Source organism: Pituophis catenifer, unplaced genomic scaffold (assembly GCF_029215685.1).
Source record: "Pituophis catenifer annectens isolate HBS135680 unplaced genomic scaffold, rPitCat1.0.hap2 SCAF_2, whole genome shotgun sequence".
Classification (NCBI taxonomy): Eukaryota; Metazoa; Chordata; class Lepidosauria; order Squamata; family Colubridae; genus Pituophis; species Pituophis catenifer.
Genome location: NW_027256882.1, coordinates 106,409,179 through 106,432,291, shown reverse-complemented (window position 1 = coordinate 106,432,291; position 23,113 = coordinate 106,409,179). Strand labels below are relative to the sequence as shown.

At 37.6% G+C, this 23,113-nt stretch overlaps 1 protein-coding gene across 3 annotated transcripts in view; it reads right to left on the bottom strand.

The window, feature by feature from the left end:
* Positions 1 to 23,113, bottom strand: part of ARHGAP26 (Rho GTPase activating protein 26) — a 253,469-nt gene that overhangs the window by 31,665 nt on the left and 198,691 nt on the right. Inside the window, exon 21 of one of the 3 annotated variants that reach the window (XM_070937340.1) lies at positions 17,154 to 17,447. The exons of the other annotated variants lie outside the window; for them this stretch is intronic. Coding sequence (XP_070793441.1) covers positions 17,342 to 17,447 — 106 coding nt within the window. The 3' untranslated portion in view covers positions 17,154 to 17,341. Of the gene's footprint in view, positions 1 to 17,153; positions 17,448 to 23,113 lie in introns of those variants that run through there. 3 annotated transcript variants of the gene reach the window in all.

Genomic DNA, 23,113 nt, shown 5'->3' with positions numbered 1-23,113 from the left:
AGAATAGAATAGAATTCTTTATTGGCCAAGTGTGATTGGACACACAAGGAATTTGTCTTGTGCATATGCTCTCAGTGTACATAAAAGAAAAGATACATTCATCAAGAAACATAAGGTACAACACTTAATGATAGTCATAGGGAACAAATAAGCAATCAAATCATATTAGGAAAAAGTCAATATAAATCTTAAGGATACCAACAACAAGGTTACAGTCATACAGTCATAAGTGGTAGGAGATGAGTGATAGGAACAATGAGAAGATTAATAGTAATGCAGACTTAGTAACTAGTTTGACAGTGTTGAGGGAATTATTTGTTCAGCAGAGTAATGGCGTTTGGGAAAAAACTGTTGTGTCTACTTGTTCTGGGGTGCAGTGCTCTATAGCATCGTTTTGAGGGTAGAAGTTGAAACAGTTTATGTCCAGGATGCGAGAGGTCTGTAAATATTTTCACAGCCCTCTTTTTGACTTGTGCAGTATACAGGTCCTCTAAACTGCACGGTTTTGTTTTAACTGTATATGCTGTCCAGAGTCACATGCAAGTGAGATGGGCAGCTGTATAAATCCAATAATTTCTTTAAAAATAAACAAGTCATTAGCTGAAGTAAAATGAGAAAATAATCAACATATCAAAAGCCGATGGCCAACCCTCCTTTCTCCATTATTTTAAAAGCAAAAATAAAAATAGCAACCACAGCAACAAAAAGCCTTTGGCTGTGTGAGCTGCACATATGGTGCTGTGCATATGTAAGAATGACTACATAATTGTGTTATGCTAGCACATCTAACAAGTCAGACCGTGTCCACTTAGGAGATACTACAGTTCAGAGTACGTAAATAATGTATATGCATACATTGTGTTTAGCATCTACGCAAGCCTATCTGTGCCCCCTAATGGAAAGAACGTGCCATGATCACTCAAACACAAGTTGCTCTGTGCTAAAGGAGAATGCAGAGGGCTTTCTAATTTTAGGTTATTAGCAAACAAACCAAAAAAGCATTCATCTGGAAACTGCTGCTATTGTCTTTTACTCTAGAAACATGCATTTTCCTCCAAAGATGGTAGTATGGAGGTTTTTCTGTTCTCTTGACAAAAAGGCATTGTTGGAAAGGGAAATGAGTAATCTAACGTTGTTGAATCAAACACACCTCAAAGAAGAGGAAGAAGATTCCACACGTCCAAGATTGGGACACAAATCACAGGAAGATTGTATCAACACAAATTGGGGAGGACAATTGCAGATCCTATAATGACCGATAGAGTTTAGAAATGTAATCTAAAAGAATTACCTATGGAATAAAGCCAACATAATCTCCTGATTTAATCATGTTAACATTATGAAGAACGTGTTAGGCATTTAATATTTAAGTATTAAATATTACTCACCAAGGCCCAGATTCAAGAGAGAAAACTGTATCATAATGAGAGACCATGATAAAAGGCATTAGGAATGGCCAAGAGCCTAATTCTGATGATTTTTGAGGGAGTTGCTTGTTAAAAGTTCAGCGATCCTTATATCCTATGAAGTAGACATTGCTATTGTCTCTACTTAGGATAAATTAAGGAAACTCTTTTTGTTACCCATGGAATCTTATTTAACCATTGTTTCCCATGCAGACATCCATCTTCTATGTAGGACTGGATTTCATCCTGCGTATTTAAAATTGGTTCCAAAACTGCAGAAAAACCAATGTTTCATGCTTGCAAGGAATATCCTTTGCCCACTTAGAATACAAAATTTTGGATTGGGGTCTTGTAAAGTTCTAAGATGATCAACATCATATTAAAGTAGTAATATACAGTATGTAGAATTGCCTTACCTGGAGGCTCATTACACATAAACTTTTAGTAACTTTGCAAGGCACCATTGCAATACTTGACCAAAAATTTTAATAAAATAGCTTTACTTTGCAGGTGATATGAAAGAGCCAAAAGTTGCAGAATTAATTCTGCTCAATACAAATACAGATAGTCCTCAAATGATATTTATTTATTTATTTATTTATTTATTTATTTATTTATTTATTTATTTATTTATTTATTTATTATTTATTTATTTATTTATTTATTTATTTAATTAATTTCTATACCACCCTTCTCCCGAAGGACTCAGGGCAGTGTACAGCTTGATTAAAAGCACAAAGACAAACAAAATTTAAAAATAATTAAAATTATTAAATGATAGGCTCAATTTAAAACCCCAAATTTAAAATCCCATTTTTTAAAAACCCAATTAAAATCTTTATCTTGATAGCCCAGCCTGGCGGAACAACAAGGTTTTGAGGGCACAGCGAAATACACGGAGATCAGAGATTTTACGAATTTCTGGGGGCAGCTCATTCCAAAGGGCAGAGGCTCCCACAGAGAAGGCCCTCCTCCGGGTGTCGACATAATTTGGCCGATGGCACCCTGAGGAGACCCTCTCTGTGGGAGCGGACTGGCCGGTGGGAGGCTACTGATGGCAGAAGACGGTCTCGAAGGTATCCAGGTCCAATGCCATGGAGCGCTTTAAAGGTGGTGACCAACACCTTGAATCGCACCCAGAAGACCACTGAGAACCAATGCAGCTTGCGCAGGAGGGGTGTCATGTGGGCACGAGTTGCGCCCATAACCACCCACGCAGCCACATTCTGGACCAGTTGGAGCCTCCGGGTGCTTTTCAAAGGGAGCCCCATGTAGAGAGCATTGCAATAGTCCAATCGGGAGGTGACAAGGGCGTGAGTGACTGTGCGCAAGGCGTCGCGATCCAGAAAGGGCTGCAACTGGCGGATCAGGCAAACTTGATAAAAAGCCCTCCTGGCCACAGCTGTCATGTGTTCTTCTAAAGACAGCCGTGCATCCAGGAGGACACCCAGATTGCGAGCTCTCTCTGTGGGGGGTAAAGACTCACCCCCAATAGTCAGCGATGGCACCAGCTGACTATATCGCGACGGTGGGAACCACAGCCACTCAGTCTTGGAGGGGTTGAGTCTGAGCCTATTTCTCCCCATCCAGACCTGCACGGCCTCCAGGCAGCGGGACATCACATCAAGGGCAACGTTGGGGTGGTCTGGGGTGGAGATGTACAGCTGAGTATCATCAGCGTACAGATGGACTCTCACCCCAAAACCACGGATGATTTCACCCAGCAGCTTCACATAAATGTTGAACAGAAGGGGCGAGAGGACCGACCCCTGCGGCACTCCCCATGCAAGGCGCCTCGAAGTCGACCTCTGCCTCCCTGTCAACACGAACTGCGAGCGGTCAGAGAGGAAGGAGGAGAACCATCGCAAAACGGTGCCCCCTATTCCTAACCCCCTAAACCGCTGCAGCATGATACCATGGTCGATGGTATCAAAAGCCGCTGAGAGATCTAACAGGACCAGGACAGAGGAACAACCCTTGCCCCGAGCCCTCCAGAGATCATCCACCAACGCAACCAATGCCGTTTCAGTGCTGTACCCCTGCCTGAAGCCCGACTGGTACGGGTCCAGATAGATAGCTTCATCCAGGTGCCCGGACAGTTGTCATGCCACCACACTCTCAACAACCTTCGCCACAAAACAAAGGTTGGAGACCGGACGGTAGTTGGCTAATTCAGCTGGGTCCAGGGAAGGCTTCTTGAGGAGGGGCCTCACCACCACCTCTTTCAAGGTGGCGGGAAAGGCACCCTCACTCAGAGAAGCATTTATAATCCCCTGGAGCCAGCCTCGTGTAACCTCCCGGGATGCCAGTACCAACCAGGAGGGACACGGGTCCAATAAACATGTGGCGGCACTAATCCTAGCCAGAACCCTGTCCACATCCTCGGGAGCCACAGGATCAAACTCCTCCCAGATAGTGTTCACAAGACCTACTCTCGTCTCCTCCCCCGGACTCACCCAGTCGGAGTCCAAGCCTTCCCGAATCTGAGCGACTTTATCATGCAGGAATTGCACAAAATCCTCAGCTTGACCCTGCAATTGGGATGGGCATGGGCATTAAACATGAGAAGACTTGTCCACATTGCTTAGTGACAGCAATCCCAGGCAGTCCTAGATGCCATCATAACCCCATGATGATATGGCCAATACTTTGTTCATAAAATATGCAGGTGAATGTGTGTGTGGGGGTGGGGAATCAATAAAACTTGATTTAAAAAAAAACATAATTCCATGATGTGCAACTTGTTAAACAGAAAGAGATGGGAGTCCCAGGTAAGGAACACAAGGGTGCCATGCAGGAGTAGAGGGAAACCGTGGGGTGGGGTGGTGGGCAGGGCAGGGCAGGGCGTGCATGAGTCATACGAGCGATCACACAGGCTGAATAGAAGCATGGGGAGGGAATGTTGTGTGCGACAGAAAAAGCAGAAGCGACTTACTGAAGCAACTTTTGACCTTTCTTGTCGGCTTCCCCGTTATCTTTGCTTCTGGGGAGCCACTAGGAAAGGTTGCAAAAGGTGATCATATAACTGTGGCTCCCTGCAATGTCATAATTGTGAGCTGAGCACCAGAGTGCCCAGATTGTGATCACATGAACGAGGGGGTATTGCAGTGAGTGACTGGAACTTTGAGGACTAGTTGTAAATAGATTAATGCTATATCTATGTATAATCTTGATTTTATCTTGCTATATGGAGGGGAACCGACCACATCATCTACAATATTCTTGCTTTGTGCGAGAAAGTAATACTTGTATTAAATACAGATAGTCCTTGGATGACGACCATTTGTTCAGTGAAATTGCAATGCTGAATGAATGGTAGTTATGACTGGTGCTTGAAGTTCTGGCCGTCTTAGTGCCCCACAGTCACATTTGGGAGATTGGTGACTGGCCTGCATTTATCCCAGCATCTCATGGTCATGTTCTTCTGCCCTGCTTTAACTTCCTCTGTTGTAACTCCCCCCCCCTCCCAAATCTACTAATCTCCTCCCTGGGTCAGCCATTTTTAGCTGCTCAGCGCTCCCACCTACCCCTGCCACCCCCAGCAGACCTTAGCTGACCCCAGTTTTCTTCCTCCAGGAAACAAAGTAACCAAAATTATAATCATTAGTCTAGGATATAAATCTCTGCCATATGGCATGGACTGTGAACAAGGAATTTCATGACTCAGGATCCCCAAATATCACTTACTTTAAGAAACTACTGATGCTGCAATTCAGAAATAGTGATGGCAAAATAACATGATAAACTGATCAAAATAAACACAAAATTGAACACAAAAGAGCACATCTATCCCCCTCTCCCCGCCACTTTGGCTTATGTGCCACAGGTCTTCTTATTTGATCTTTTGGTTTAAATATCGTCTTCAAACCCCTAACTTTCATGCAATTACTATAGCAATGCTATAAAATCTGATCTCAAATTTGCAAACATACATGACTAAATTGTCCTAATTTTACCCAGTCATGAGTAAGAAATTGAAAATAGTTGTATTTTTTTCTTTCTTCCTTTCCTAATTTTCCATTCAGAAATGAAACTGGGTGGGAAATATATATTCCTTTCATTAAGAACCATTTGGCCGCTAAATAATTATGCAAAGAACATTTTTCCTTTTATTTGACTTAGTTTCTTACCTGCTAACTAGAATACTTTTTAAAAATCATGTTCCTACTATGGTTAAGCTGTGGGTACTACATATCTACACAAGATTTCATCCTAAGTGGGGGAAGCGGAAAACCAAAATTGGGGAGCACTAATTCTTGAGGAATAAAAGATCCTAATGGGAATCACCCAAAACCTCCACAGGAAAAAAAATCCCAACTCTAAAATAATTTCATGAGATTGAAGTTGTTCCTATAGCAAACCCATATTCTATACTGAGTAGTTAAAGGGACTTGGAGCTGATGTCAATCCAACCCAATCCAGTACCTTAACTTGACCTTGACAGCAGCAGATCTACTGTAGGGTTGTAGAAATTTTCATTCTTCTGTTCGCACTGTCCCTGAAATCCATGTGTGCTATTTAACTAGAGACAGAATAGGAACTTTGGATGCATTCATTTCCTCCGAAATCAAGGCCTCCATCCTGACTACAAGTAGTAAATAAAAATATTATGTGCATTCACAGAACAGCCACAAAGCAATAAAGAAAAGTGGGTCTGCAAAAGGCATGTACTAATGCTAGTAACAATCATTATTAAAAATCACACAATTGTTTCTTTTGAGGAAATGCAGCCGTTGGTGATCAAGATTTCAAACATGTCACTTCTTAAATAGTTTCAGAGTTGGTAGTGATACCTTACAGGACAAGCATGGTATATATATTTTTTAAATATTTCCTGTCCCTGAATTGGACAACAAGTGATCCCTATTGAGAGAAAGGGGTTTCAAAGACTATTGTTCAGGTTTCTAAACCTACCCTGTGCCTAGAGATAAGGGCTCATTATCCGTATCACTCATAAACATACATTTACCTGGTTAAATAACTGAGTGCTTGAAAAAAAAAGAAAGAAACCACAAAAAGAAAAGGGTATATTTATGTGTGCTTCCAAAAAGCAAATTGTGAAGGTAGATTACTTATTGGAATACTGTGGTACCCGCTCATTATGGTCAATGCCACAACAAAGGGAGAATGAGTAGTTACTGAAAAGGAGGACCTCTCATAATGCTTCCTGAAGACTTTTTTTTTTTTTTTTTGCTTACCAAGATGCTTCCTATTGCTTCCTGAAGTAAGCAGGGCATACGGCAGCAGCAGCAAACCTGCCTTTTTCTCTCCACATAAACCCAGCGACCGTATTTCAGACAGGTAGCTAGCAACCACAACTCCGTTTATCACAAGCAAAAAGGGAAATTATGGGAATGGTGCACCACTTTGGATGGAAAGGCAAAAAGGTACTTCAAGGTGCAAAAGGGTAGAATAGAATAGAATAGAATAGAATAGAATAGAATAGAATAGAATAGAATAGAATAGAATAGAATAGAATAGAAGAGTTGGAAGGGACCTTGGAGGTCTTCTAGTCCAACCCCCTGCTTAGGCAGGAAACCCTACACCACTTCAGACAAATGGTTATCCAACATCATCTTAAAAATTTCCACTGTTGGAAATGCTCTGTTGGAGCATTCACAACTTCTGGAGGCAAGTTGTTCCCCTAATTAATTGTTCTAACTGTCAGGAAGTTTCTCATTACTTCTAAGTTGCTTCTCTCCTTGATTAGTTTCCACCCATTGCTTCTTCTTCTGCCTTCAGGTGCTTTGGAGAATAGTTTGACTCCCTCTTCTTTGTGGCAGCCCCTGAGATATTGGAACACTGCGATCATGTCACCCCTACTCTTTCTTTTTATCAGACTAGACGTACCCGGTTCCTGCAACCGTTCTTCATATGTTTTAGCCTCCTGTCCCCTAATCATCTTTGTTGCTCTTCTCTGCACTCTTTCTAGAGTCTCAACATCTTTTTTACATTGTGGCAACCAAAACTGGATGCAGTATTCCAAGTATTGCCTTACCAAGGCATTATAAAGTGGTACTAACACTTCACATGATCTTGATTCTATCCCTCTGTTTATGCAGCCTAGAACTAGTTTATGCAGCCTAGGTACCAAGTTGGGATCTTTCTGCCATTCCTTAAAGCAACTGGATCTTTTTCCAGGGGTCGCACAGAAGTACTTCATGCGTTGTTAATACATTATGAATTATATGTATTGAAATAGTTAAATAAACATAAGTGAAGTTAAATCAAACATGGTGCTTGTCTTGGCTTTGACTATTATGGAGTGTGGTCCCTAGTTAAGTCCCTCAAAAAGCAGATGCAACTTTTTCAGCATGGAAAAAGTTGAGCAATGCTGGAATATTCAGTCTGCTCCCTACATGATTGATTGATTATATGACATCAATTGATTCGATTCTTAGCGACCAAATGAGGATATAGCCTGAACTTGGTCTATCATTGTTACAATCAAGTCCATTCACACTATTGCTGGTCATCTTCTTCTCTTTCCCTGCACCCTTCCAATCATTATAAACTTCTCCAAAGACTTTAGTAGAGGTAGTCCTCAACTTACAACAGGTCATTAAATAACCATTCGAAGTTATAATGGCACTGAAAAAAGTGACTTATGACCATTTTCCACACTTATGACTATTGTAGTAGCCCCATAGTAACGTAATCGAAATTCAGATGTTTGGCAACTGACTCATATTTATGACAGCTGCCCTATCCCGGGGTCATGTGATCACCTTTTGCGACCTTCTGACAAGCAAACAGGAAAGCCAGATTCACTTAAAAACTTAACTGTCAGCAATAAGCTGACTTTGTATAAAATATACAAAAGTATGAAGGCTATTGCTTAACGCATTGTAAGCCGTCCTGAGTCTCCGAAGAAGGGCGGCATATAAATTAAAAAAAAAAAACCTAAGTTAGTTAAGATGTTAACTAACTGCAGATGTTAAGTTAGTGTCACTAACTTAACATCTGCAGTGATTCACTTAAAGATTGGGGCAAGAAAGGTCATAAAATGGAGCAAAATTCATTTAACAAATGTCTCACTTAAAACAATTGAAACTTTGGACTCAATTGTAGTTGTAAATCAAGGACTCTCTGTAGTCACATTATGTGTCTGAACTATGATAATTTGAGCCTGGATATTTGTGTCTCAAGTGAGAGCCTCTGCCTTGGCAATGGCCTAAACACTGAACTGACTTCAACTGCTAGTATTAGAAGCTCTTGTAGTTAGGGATGACTATCAGTTCATTAGTATGCTTTAACATACCAATATAAGGTTCAGAGTTTTTTTTGAAAGGCTTCCTTTTTCCTTCTCTGTTTCCATTTCTGCTCACTTTACAGATATTGTTGTAATACTACTTCTTGTCTCTTCAAACAGCTCTCTGAAATTTTTAAAGTTCCTTTGTGAGTTTTTCTGTCTGTCTTGGCTTTCCCTCCCCATCCCCTCTTCTTAGTAGTTTCCATCATTTGTTCTAACATCCAGTTTGCTTTTTTCTGTTTCTTGAGCTGTGGTAGTTTCTTTTCACATTTATCCTTATAACAACTTCGTTCTATCATTCCGTTAGTTCCTAAACTATTATGTTCAGAGCAAATTGAAGCAATTCCTGATGTTCTTGAAAAAGGTAGGAACATTTGCAAAATCATATTGTGGAAATTGGTTTGAACTTCCTCTGCTTAATATGGAATTTTCACATTAACAATTCGTAAATTCTTCCACTGTCAGTCTGTGGCCAGACCTTCGCTGTTAAAACCTCTTGTATCAATAATATGGTCCACTTGATTTCTGTGTACTCCATCCAATGATATCTATATATGTAAGTATCATTTTGGTTCTTGAAAGACCAAGTCAGAAACAATTAAATAACATAATAAGATACCCCCATGCTTCATTTATCTTTCCTAGGCCATACAGTCTAACTTAATATTTCCAACTCTGGCACTACAGTTTCCAACCAGAAGCAGCGCATCTTGCTTGTATGTTCTGTCAATTTCAAACTGAATTTTGATCAACAAACTCATCAACCTCTTTTTCTGCTTCAGTGGTTGGAGCATAAACTTGGGTAATTGTCATATTAAAAGATTGTCCACAAACCCTAATTAATATTATTCAGGTCATTGACTGCATTGTTGCCTAGGAATGTTCTTGTTATACCTATCCTAACTATGAAAACAACACTGTTCCTTCTTTGTTTTTCTTGTCATGAGTAATAAACAGTGCAATCTTCCCACTAAAGTGACCAATTCCAGTCTACCTTAACTTGCTGGTGCATAAGATGTAAACATGTAGTAGTTGATCCATTTCATCTTTCAGTGGGCTGAAATTTTCCTTGTTTATGTTTCTTATGTTTTATGTTCCTGTTGTAATTCTTTCTTTGTAGTTTTGCCTACATGGCAACATCACCAACTAAATATACCAAAGATGTTGGCTATGTCATAAACACTATTAATACTCCAAAAGATCCTCAGCTCTTCCTCAGTAACATGTTGTGTGCCATATTACATGAGGGGGCCTATCATTTGGCTCAATATCATCAATTACATTTTCTATCTATATGGTTTTCTTGGTAAAAAATATACATTTATTATTGCCTTCTCCTACGTTGTTGTATGAATTGATGAACAATTGTCACTAAAGCGATCTTCTGTCTTCAGCATCTTTCTGTATTGGAATAGCTCAATATATGTGCCTGCTTGTTTTAGGTGGCTTCATGTTCTGGGCAACTCTGCTGGGATTATATAATTTTGGCGTACACCCTCGGAGTTCTACCCTTATCCCCACGAAGAATACCCCTTTCCTGCCATAATAAAGCAGCACAGTTGGATTTGGGGGCTACTCCCTACTAGCATCCCACAGAATTCAAGACCCCTAGGTATATAAATTATATATTAAAAGCAATGAAAAAGTGAGCCACTACAGTGAAAAAACAATAACAGCAGCAGCAATATGGCTATCTTCTAACTAAGCTTTTAAAGACGGGCTATTTTTGATTGGCTTGTTGTAGTGGGCAGCCATAAGAAATTCAACAAAATAAAATAAAATAAATCCCATTGCTTTAATTCTTTTGATTCAAATGCATGTAAGAAATTTCTTTCTTTCTCTTTAAATCTTGGTTCATTCAATAACATTACAAGTTCACAGCATTTGGAATATTTCATTGTCACCACATTGTCATATATTATTGTAAGTCCTGTGTTGCTTTTCAAACACAACCTTAGGTCCTGACATTGGCATTAGTAAGAATTTAGCTCCTGGCAGATGACCACATATTGGACTAAACTGGTCTTTCTCCCAGCAGTTCTAACTCCTCAAATCTTTTTCAGATGAATTTGTCTCCTCCTGATTCATGGCAATACATAAAATGATGTGGGTTTTTCCTTAACCCAAGTATGCATGTTGGAGAAAGAACATATAGTAGAGGCAACCAAGCAGCTTCTCAAAGACATGTATATTAAAACAGGCATGTATATGTCTGTATATGTCAAACATGCCAAAGATGTATTTCTAAGTAGCCTTTACAGTACTGATAGAGCTAAATATTTAAAGCAAATCAGTTTTTAAATTAAGGAGGGCCTTAATCTTAACATAGTTCAATGCAGCAGTCTTAGAAGAATTCTATGTAAATTGTGACTCTACTCATGCAGTGAAGGAGTTTTAAAAGCCACCAAACATGCCTTTCGGTATTGCCCATTTTATGCTGAAACTTACGGTGAGCCAATTCCACATCTAATGAAATATCCTGTTCACTCTGAACAGTTCTATTTAAAATCTTTACTCTCAGATTTAAATGACTCTATTTCCTTAAGTGTGGCTAAATCCTGACATGTAGTATGTAAAATGCCCAGCATTGACAAACCTGTTTATCTATCTAGCTAAGCAATATCAATTATGCATTCAACACACTGGATTTTATGCATTGGTCAGTGATCACAATAAAGATTCTATTCTAGCATCTGTATTTCAGTTGTTGTTGTTTTTAAATGTAATTTGGCCTTCTGTTGAATTTTCTGTGATTTTTTTTTTTAGCCATAGCTTTAGATCATATTTTTCATGCCGATTTTCATTTACTGAATTGTGGAAAAGGTTTGATTGGTTTATTATAGACTTGACTGCTAAGGGTAAGAATATTATTAACTTCTTTATTAATCAGTTTACCATGCTCTCCCTCTAAAATATACAACAACACAATTCAGGGACACATTTTACTTTTTGCTTAATTATAGATATTACTTTTCTGAAATATTTCTGCCAGAATGATACAACTTTTTTCACAGGCCCACGAGATATGAAGAAATGTATCTTTCTATTTACATTCCTTCTAGAATTATTGCATTATTTGTATTGGGGCTAAAAGCTTTCTCTGTATTACCTTTTACTTACCATTCCTACATGAAATCCTCTAGGACTATATCTAAATCACTGATTTAGATATATTCTTTGGGTACCAGCTTCGATTTTTTTATGCAAATCTATACCCACACTTCCCATAATGTATAACTCTATTGCATATATTCTTGAAATCATTCCTTTCAGTTATGAATGATAATTATTAATTTCTAAATCCCTGACTACTTTATCAGATTCATCTTGAAACCACCTTAATCAAGATACCTAATGGCCTACTTCAGATTCTCTTTCTTAGTGCATAATAATTTGTTGTTATAAAAACCTCTTACTCTGTATAAACGACATTGTCTCCATAGCTTGAGTAGAATTGTCCTAAATCAGGATGCCAAACTCAGGATGCACCATCAAAAAGGTTACTGTAGTTCTGTCCTTTATCAATAGAAGTAATTTTTCATGACAGGAATATTGATCTTGTTAGAGTAGGAAGCAAGATTAACCAAGAGTAACTAGCAGAGTGGCAATGTAGCTATAATGAGATTTCATCTTTTTTTTCTTTTCAAAAATAAAAACAGATCATAGGATTCAGCTACCTCTTGACAAGGTATTTCTCAACAAGGAGCATGCATTTTGGCTTTCGATGAGGAACTTTCCTAACTATACTTGACTGTAATATTTTTCTGCCTGATTGTGTTTTTATGCAAGTGATTTATGTGCTTTCAATCCTAGCCAACCTGACTGCCCTTTTTCTTTCTTTCTTCTCCTTCACATCTGTGAGACAGAACAAGGTCACTGGAAAAAAAAAACTTTATAGATCATTTTCCATCTGGCCATTTTCTTGTGGGAGATAGGCATTGCAAGTAGAATGTTGCAGTGCTGAACATTGTGATTGGATCTATTTATAAGTTCTGCATATGTATTATATTCCATGAATTGTTTTTAATCCCACATTAACAGTTTTCTTGATATTTATAGAACCACGTACTGTGTAATACATCACAGAAATTATATAAATTGGCTACAAATTATACACAGGTAAAACAATTCAAGTTCTAAAAATGCAATGGAACAATTTTGTAATAATAATACAAGAAACCACCCTGCTTGCAATTGCCAATATGCTTAGGCTGTACCTCAATAATTCCTAAGTCCTTGGTTAGGACTTGAATTATTAAGTTTCCACCAGCCGTAGACTGTGAATCTAACTGTACGGTAGATTACCCACACATAATTAATAGTAATAATGCTACATCCGGCTAACCCAGGTCCTTGGGGAGGACTCAGTAGGTGGACAAAAATGCCAAATCCAGTCTAAATGTCTGGCCAACTGTGCAACCAACGGTAACAACAATAGTTCCTCAATGAGATATAAAAGCAGAGTAACAGGTGGGCAAAAGGAACATGTGGGACAATTCTAAGTAAGAATCCTGATCACAAATCAGTGCAAATGCTAATATAGACTGGCTACAGGGTTTTGATAAGAGCAGATATACGAATCATCCATTTTCAATCATAAAAGTCCCACAATGATCTTCTGTTAGGCTTGAGTTAAAATGCTGATTATTCTACCACCATTTTATCTACCCAAGTTGATGTCTCTAGATATGTTCTTACATATTAATTCTATATATATATAGAGAGAGAGAATTTTGTATATACATAAATATATAGGAGGAGCTGTGGTGGCACAGTAGTTAGAACACAATATTGCAGGCTAATTCACAGCCCACTGTATGGAGTTCGACCCTGACCAGCTCAAGGTTGACTCAGCCTTCCATCCTTCCGAGGTGTGTAAAATGAGGACCCAGATTGATGGGGGCAATATGCTGACTCTGTAAACCACTTAGAGAGGGCTAAAAAGCCTGTGAAGTGGTATATAAATCTAAATGCTATTGCTATAAAAGCTTTTTAATCTGCAGATTAATCTCATCATTTGTAAGATTATTCTGATAGAGAGTCTTCCGTTTTAACTTGTCTTTTAGTCTGATAAAGCTTTGACTTTTGAATAGAATCTGTATACATGTATGAGAGTAGCTTCAGATAACAGTTATTTCTGAAAGCGGTTGATTTATCAAGGAAACTGCACACTTTATAAAATTAGATACTTTATTTTACCAGTTTGCTGTTTACATGCATTCCAAAATATTTTATAACCTTGATTTTTTTAAACAAAATAGTTTGCTTTTCATTCCTTTTTTTTTTAATACAGTGAAAGAACTTAGAAGGTTTTATTTTCGCTCCAATTAAATGTTATTTTAATACTTTAGCATATAAAGGAATCTACTATATATTTAAATGAGAAATTCAGAAACATTGAGCTCTACAATTAACACATAATGATTTAAGAAGATGGACTTGATGATTGTATTATATCAACCTGAGATTTGTTTCATTAAAGTATATTTTATAAATAGCAATACTGTAACCACATTTACTTATTCATTTATGCAACATATACATAATATGTATCATAGTTTATTATATACATATCCAATTTTCACAGTCCTGAATATCATTTGTAAAGCATGCTGTGCATTTCACAGTAATGATTCCCCTCACCCCCAAATCCAGGGGTTAGCTTTTAAGTTATCAGATCCAGGCTGCAAAAATCCCGATTGACCACTAGGTGTCAGCAAAGTGGTAGAATTATTCTTACTCTGTTACCTGGTGGACATTTGGATTTTTACAACCTGGATCTTTAGCCTATTGCAATCACATAGGCATTCTCACAACCAGAAGGTTAGGGTTTTCTCAATGAAATAGGTGAGATTTAAGTTAATGTTATGACTAATATTAATATTATGACTGATTTAAATTGCATTGATTCAACTCTAAAAACTAAACATGAATTCCAACAGATTTTCCAGTATTAATTCTTCACTTTCTCATACACTAGGTCCATATTCAGCACCCTTCTGAATAAATTCACAGACAAATGCTTGATATATATCATCATAATGAAGAAAAGAACTTACAACGCAATATATTTAATTTGAGAATCTGAGAGATCATTTCTTAAGGATATGTATTTTTCATTTTTATTATAATCAAACACTAAAAGCAACTATCTTCTGCCTGATTCATTAAAAACTAAATAGCAATAAAACTACAACATTTTACAATTGTGTTATTAATACTGCATCAAAGAATCATAGAATATAAGAATTGGAAAGGATCTTGAAAATCATCCAATCCAGAATCAACTCCTTCAGCATCTTTGCCGGAAGGCAACTGTGTCTCTTTAAGGTTCTGAATTTTCCACTTAAAGAATCCAATACCCCCAAGGTAGCCTGTTGTCAAATAGATCCTATTAAGATTTTTTCTTCATGTCCCATAGGTGCTTTTTTCAAAAGGCAACTGGACTTCGTTTTTCCCTTGAAGACATTTCACTTCTCATCCAGGTTTTGAAGAAGTTTCTTGGATGAGAAGCAAAAAAAAAAAAATTTTTTTTAAGCACCTTTGGGATAACCATGACCTGGATGACTGAGATCTCCATAGAGATTTTTTCTGGTTATCTGGCACAAATCTACTTTCTTATAATTTAATTTTGTTGTTTCTTGTCCAATCTTCTGGAACGCCTCTAAACAATTCTGCCTATGACAGTCCTTCAGATAACTGAAGGCAGCTATCCTGTCTTCCCATAGTTTTCTCATCTTCAGGCTAAATATACTCAATATTGCCAATCATTTGTTATACTTTTTTCTTTCTGATCCCTCATAATCTTGGTTGCTCTCCTAGTTTGTCATTGTCCTTCTAAAAAGGAGCTGGATGCAATACTCCAAATGCAGTCTGACTAGCCTGAAATGGACAAGAATCATGATCATATATTTTTCATGGTTATGGTCGGTATTCTAGAAATGCCTGTTTTTCAAGAGTTTTCAGATGTATCTTCAACCAATAAGCCATAATCAAATTGTCACTATTGCCATTTAAGCATCCTGGGTAGAATTCAACCTTGAGAGCTTTTCATCTAAGATTCATAGACATGAGCAGAACAAGATTTAGTACAATCTTCATCTTTGAGGATTGCTCCCTGCACACTAGCTGCTCCACCATTTTAACAATACCCGTAGTTATATTTTTATACATGAAATCATGTTTCGAAGGGAGAATAAAACAAACCTACCCCGAAGCTATGTATTGGGGGGAGGGGTTTATTATATTATTCCAACCCTCCTCCATTTGTTTGGTTTAGTTTGGCTTTGGTGACATTCAGTGCATCAGTCCCAATTACAATGTTTGTCTGTTATTTTTACCAAAAACACATGTTCTTGAGTTCTTGTTGTATTGCTAATTCTTTTTATTATTATTATTTAAAAGATTAGAATGGACAATGTAAAATATAAAATAGCAGAGTTGGAAGGGATCTTGGAGGTCTTCTAGTCCAACCCCCTGCTCAAACAGGAGACCCTACACCATTCCAGACAAATGGCTGTTCAATCTCTTCTTAAAAACTTCCAGCAATGGATCTCAATTCCTTGACACAATCAAAAAGCTTGGGAACACACTCACATAAAAATCCCAGTCTTAGGTAAAAGCATATAATAAGCCAAGCTGGTAATTATATCCTTAAAAGGTATAGGCTTCTGTATTAAGAGCTTAGTCACAAAGCCTGTCAGGATTTACATCAAAGATGAGGGGATGTGGGAAGCAAACTAAGCTGGCATGGTGACATCTATTCAACTTTTTGTTTGCCTTTCATTCCCATCTTTCAGTAAGAATATATAGACCAGTGGTGAAATCCATTTTTTTTTTACTACCGGTTCTGTGGGCGTGGCTTGGTGGGCGTGGTGTGGCTTGGTGGGTGTGGCAGGAAAAGGATACTGCAAAATCCCCATTCCCTCCCCACTCCTGGGGGAAGGATACTGCAAAATCTCCATTCCCTCCTCACTCCAGGGGAAGGATACTGCAAAATTCCCACCCCACTCTAGGGCCAGCCAGAGGTGGTATTTGTTGGTTCTCCAAATTACTCAAAATTTCCGCTACCGGTTCTTCAGAACCTGTCAGAACCTGCTGGGTTTCACCCCTGATATAGGCTCAACTAATTTGATGCAAAGATCAGTTTTTAACTTTTCCTTCATTTATTTTTCAGGTGATAGTAGCTAGAACATATCTTTATTGGTGTAGCACCATTTTTGCTGGATGGGCTAGTAAAAATTTAGAGTTCTCTTCCAATATCTCAGGGGGTGTCACAAAGAAGAGGGAATCAAGCTATTCTCCAAAGCACCTGAGGGCAGGACAAGAAGCAATGGGTGGAAACTAATCAAGGAGAGAAGCAGCTTAGAACTAAGAAGAAATTTCCTGACAGAACAATTAATCAGTGGAACAACTTGCCTCCAGAAGTTGTGAATGCTCCAACACTGGAAATTTTTAAGAAGATATTGGATAACAATTTGTCTAAAGTGGTGTAGGATTTCCTGCCTGAGCAGGGAGTTGGACTAGAAGACCTCTAAGGTCCCTTCCAACTCTGTTATTCTGCTTTCTGTTTTTTCTTGACCATGTAAATGGGAAAGTGTACTGTTTTGCATGTTTTTACAGTTCCTCTGAATGTAATGCACTCAACATTTATGGACACAGTACAATTCCTAGGCAGTCCACTTCAAGGGTTGTTGAGCTCAGCATCACTTGTCAACGCTGCCATTTCCCCAGATGTTTGATGTGAAGTAGGTGTATCTCCAGAGGCCTCTGTTGGAGCAGGGGGGACTCTAAATATGAGAACATGGATGAAAAAAAATGGAGCATAACCAGAAAAAAAATAAAATAACCTGCTATAATTCTTAGGCTATTAATAATTTCACAGCTTAGCACTTTTATGTCAATTTTGTCTGCACATCAGCTTCTTCACGATCATAATGCTACCAAATGGAAAGGCTCAAGGGCATATTAATTGATAGTTGGGATCCATTACAACAGCAGAAAAGATTGGTGAGATTACATTACCTCCGTTTGGTGGCAAAGTAGGGCTGCTATAGCTACTGCTAATTTATGAATTTAATTAAGCAGAGGGATCTCCTTTCAGAATGAGACAGGATGTCTTTATGACTTAAGGTTTCTAGTTTTTCTTTTTTCTCTGAACCTTTAGAGAAAATCTACTGCTAATGCAGAAATTTGATCCAATTGTACTACTAGCCTATCTGACAAAGCCAACAGAAGGAAGTTTAGGATAGACACATTTCCTTGATTATGAAGACTGCTTCAAATACATCTATTTATAAATTAGGTTCCCCTGCATAAGAAATATAATAGAACAATCCTCTTGAAATTTAATTTTTGGTGTCAGAGATGGAAGGCTCTCAATTTTGCTTTTTCCTTAATAGAAATTTGAAGAAATGTAGCAGTTCAGAAATACAAGAGAGAATCATAGTGAACCAAAAATACAAACTGCAGATTTGTTTGCTGCTATTTACACACACTTGCAAATTAAAAAGATGTGATAAAAGAAGGGGGAAAAAACAACAGTTAAGATGATACACATCTATTTCTAGAGGGAAATGCACTGAAAATGCAGTTCACCACTTTTTTATGCCATTCATTCATTATGCCATTCTTTGAACAAGGCATTGTTATGCAGTCATCGCTAAGTAAATTATAAGAAGAGAGGGGGAATGAGTCTATGCATTATATTCTCAGGGTTCAATGAAGCTGTATGCTAAAGTATGTATAAGAACATAAGTATGTACAAATTCTCAGTTAGCTCTCCATAGATGTGAGGACTCTTGTTCATATAGAACATGACCGGGCATCTGGGGCTAATGTTTTTTGTATTTTTGATGTCTCAAAGTTACACTGGCTTGACAGCAATTTATATTTAGAAATTTAATAAAATAAATAAATATTACAATCGAAGATAAAGCAAAAATACTTAAATTCAGTACAAACCACTGAATTGCAATGGACAGAGAAGAAAGTTAGTAACACCACAAGAATAAGTTGATATATACACAAAATGCATCTTTTAAAAAAATTTGGCTGTATTATGATTTTCTGCCAAAAATTGATCTTTTTTATTTTGTTACCCATTGAAAACTATAGCTGTTGATCTGTGGGCTGCTATCAACTGGGCTATTAATAAAGGATGTGTTACTTTAGGCAACTCTATATGAAATATTTGAAATATAGCTTATCACATATTGTAAACTGGGATATATTAAGAAAATAGTTATTAACAATCCAGGGAGAAAATGCCAACTTTACTTTCTAAAGTATTTCTTCACCTATTTATTTATCACTTTTCCTTGGAGTAAATAAAACTCACTGAGACTATTAAGAAACAAGGAGAAGTACCAGTATGCTGATAGATTATGTATGGCTTGGAAAATGATTTTTTTAAAATTGAAAGACCAACCCCCCCCCAAAAAAAAATGTCCAAAAAAGCACTCAATGGGGACTCTGTATGCTCAATAGCTCCAAAATTTGTAATCCTCTTAAAAAGAGAGAAGTGTGTGGGAAGGAAGGAAATATTCTGATAGGCTTTTTGCCTCGACCCTTTTAGTACACATTAGTATGTACTCTTTTTTCATTTCTAAAATTTCTGATTGGTCTTCAATTAACCTTTCCAAAAAAGCAAATAAAATCATCAGGTCTGGCTTAAGGTTGACTTTGCAAGGGCTATGTTTACCCTCTTAGGGGTGGGCGGGGGGAGTGATGAAGACTCAACTCAAAGCTGAAACCAAAAGGACTAGAACACATTCTCTCCAGCAAGCAACAGCAAGATAAGCAGGGATTAGCATCAGACAAACAATAAAGCAGAAAACAATACCCTTACTAAGGGAACTATTGAAGAAACCTACAGCCCCATCAACAAAAGCAGGGCAAGCCACAGTACATAAACAGGGAGAAAACCCCACACTCACTAGCAATAATAATGTTACCCACTCAGGACTGAAATCTCTGCAAGCGAACAACAAAGCTCAGAGAGCACCAGGGTTTCCACAGACTTAACTTTCTCGGATCTGAACAAGCCATGGAATGAAATAGAAGGATTTCAAACTTGGACTGACAAAGACATGCTCATTTAGTATATACTGTAATGGAGGTGCAAGGATATTGTTGTTGTTTAAGCTATAAACTTGCTAAAACAACTTTTTTACTGCTTGGTTCACATGAGGATGTGTAGAAAATGCATCATTTCAATAGATGAAGCTTTGTGCACTTTTTCTAGGGCCAAACTTTTTCCAAGAGTAGATATATTACTATTGCTATGCTATAAATTTGCTTGTTGAAGTAAATTAATTTTACAAAACTAATTCTCTATCACTGGTAATGAACGATAGAAGAGAATATTTGTAGCTCAGAGTTGAACTATGGGGTCCTTAGTGTTCTCTGAGCTTGGTGGTTTTCACTGGTAAGCTGGGCATCATTTTGTGAGTTGACTTGTAAAACCAACACTGAAAGGCAAGCAGAAGCACAAATAAAACATTGAAAAGACAAAGAGTTTCCATAGTTTCCATGCCAAGTTAATAGAAGTAAGAAAAGCCAATGCAACAAGACAACAGTTACATATATTTTGTTCCTAAACCAGAAAATCTACATGAGAAATAATAGCCAAGATACTTTGTTACTGCATTCCTACAAAATACACTAGGATTTTCCCTTTGTCCAAATAGGCTACAAATATTCAGGATCTATTTTTTTAATGAAAACTCCCGCTATTTTTGGTTGATCATTAAGAAGCCTGTTGCACTGAACTCACATTTAGGAACAAAGATGAATTACGAATAGATGTATAACAATAACGAAAATATTAAAAAGAAAAACTAGGACCAGATGGATTATCAGATTCTTTTTATAAATATTTTGGGGATAAACTTTTATAACCCTTAAAAAAACGATGAAGTCTGTACCACAGGGAGGAAAATTGCCAGAAAATTGCCAAAGAGGCCAATACTGCATTCATATCTAAAGAAGGACAAGATTTGATTTTAACAAGAATCTATATGCTGATACCGTGTTTCCCCCAAAATTAAGATCCTGTCTTATATTTTTTTGAACCATGAAATAAGCACTTGGCCTTATTTTCGGGGATGTCTTATTATTTTGGGGCGTGAGGAGCAAGACGGGGCTCCCCTTGTCATCTTACCTGATTTCTAGCTCTGTCTCCCTAACCCTAACCAGAAGAAATGGTGGGAACCGACTGTGCATGCAATTAAATGTTTTCAGGAATGGGGGCTTATTTTAGCTCAAAAGCCCAATTGGGCTTATTATCAGGGGGTGTTTTATTTTAGGGGAAACAAGATATCATTATTTAATAATAACTATAAGTTCCTCACAACAATTCTAATTGATAGACTGAAAATAATTTTGCAAGATTTATGCATGACGATCAACGTGGATTTTTTAAAAAGTTAATTAAAGGACAATGTAAGCAGTGTCTTGGGAATATCTGGAGCAACATAATGAAAAACAAGCCACCTTGATTTTTCTTAAATGCAGAGAAAGCCTGTGATAATTTGAGCTGGGTTTTCTTGTTCAAGGTTTTGGAAAGTATGACTTTTGGAACAAAATTGGAATGAATGGGTTTTTTTAAGCCATTCATGAAATGGCTTTACATTTCATAGAGAAATAATTATCAATTCAGATCTAACAAACCCCATGATATACAAAAAGGAATATCGTGTCCATCGTCTCCTGTCTTGTTTAGTTTGGTTCCAGATGGAAGACAAGATGAGAGGATTGTGAGATTAAAGGATAAAAAAGGAGGTTAGAAGTAAGAGTTTTTGCAGAGGGCTTGGTGTTGGGTCTGGAAGATACCTTGAATGGATATGAAATATTAATGGGCAGATTAGAAGAATATGATGCATTAGCAGGTTTCAAGACTAATAAATAGAAGACAAATATCTTAACAAAAATGTGAAAATAGTAGATTAAACAGAATTGATGAATAGAAGGGGTTTATGATTTGAGAAGAAAATAAATATCTGTGTATCACTGATAATTATGAATTGTATATTATTTCAAAGTAGATGAAGTTTTAAAAAAATGTTAAGATGGGAGAAATTATAACCATAATTGCTGGAGAGAATTTCTGTTATAAAAATGATTGTCTTGCCTAGAATTACATTTTTGTTTCAGACAATACCTTGTTTCAGACAATACCTGTTTTGACAATTGATGTACCATTAAAACACTGGCAGATATATTTAGATATATCAAAATTTGTGTGATAGGAGAAAAAAAACACAAGTTAAATATAAGATGTTACAAGATGCAAAGGAAAGAAGAAGATTGATTTACCTGATTTGATATAGTAATTTGCATCTTGGTGTTCGATTTGGATGAATGAAGGAGAGTTTTGTAGTTAAAAGGACATGGCATGAGATTTGGATGGCATGGGTGTTTATGGTACAATAAAGACAAGTTTCATGCAGATTCATTATGTTAAACATGCCATATTGAGAATATGGAATAGGTACAAACCAGTGGTGAAATCTAAAATTTGTTACTACTGGTTCTGTGGGCGTGACTTGGTGGTGGTGGGGTAATGTGACTAGGTGGGCGTGGCCAATTTTTTTTTTTTTACTTTTAAAACCATTTTTTACATGTAAAACCAAAGGCTCTGACGATCCCAGCTGAGTTGCCTGATCGTCAGAGGGTTTTTAAAAAACCCTCTGCTGATCAGGCAACTCAGCTGGGATCATCAGAGCTTGGATCGTCAGAGCCATTTAAAAGAAAAGAAGTTTTTTCTTTTAAATGGCTCTGATGATCCAAGCTGAGTTGCCTGATCGGCAGGCAACTCAGCTTGGCTCGTCAGAGCTTGGCTCGTCAGAGCTTGGCTCGTCAGAAAAAGCCTCTGATGATCGTGCGACTCAGCTGGGCATGGGGGGCAGGGGCAGAGATTTTTGCTACCGGTTCTCCGAACTGCCCGCCGCCATCGCTACCTACTTGCCCGAGTTGGTCCGAACCGGAAGCATTTCACCCCTGGTACAAACCCAAGTTGTACTGGAAAACTCATTTGTGGATCTCAGCACAAGAAGCATTTTATATGTGAGAAATAATAGGCAAACACAAATGGTCAACTTATCATGAAACACTAAAATTCTGTCAAGGGGAATGTAAAATGAAATCAAGAAAGAACTGATTGCAGAGGGATGTAGTTGTTAACCTTCTTTTATTTATAAGACCTGGCTCTACCTGATGGCTTGGGGACCCAATGAGGAAGCTTCATACTGAAGGTGGTTGACTAATTAAAATCCACCCCACTTTCCCCACCCCCATGTGTCTGGCTCCCCTCTTTGCCATCTTGTATCTATGATTTCATCTGTTAATGTTTTTTATCTGCTGTGTTTTTTTTACAATGTATGATTTTAATGTTTTTCATTGTTTCTATGTTGTAAGCCCCCCAGAGTCATTGGATATGAGATGGGTGGGAAAG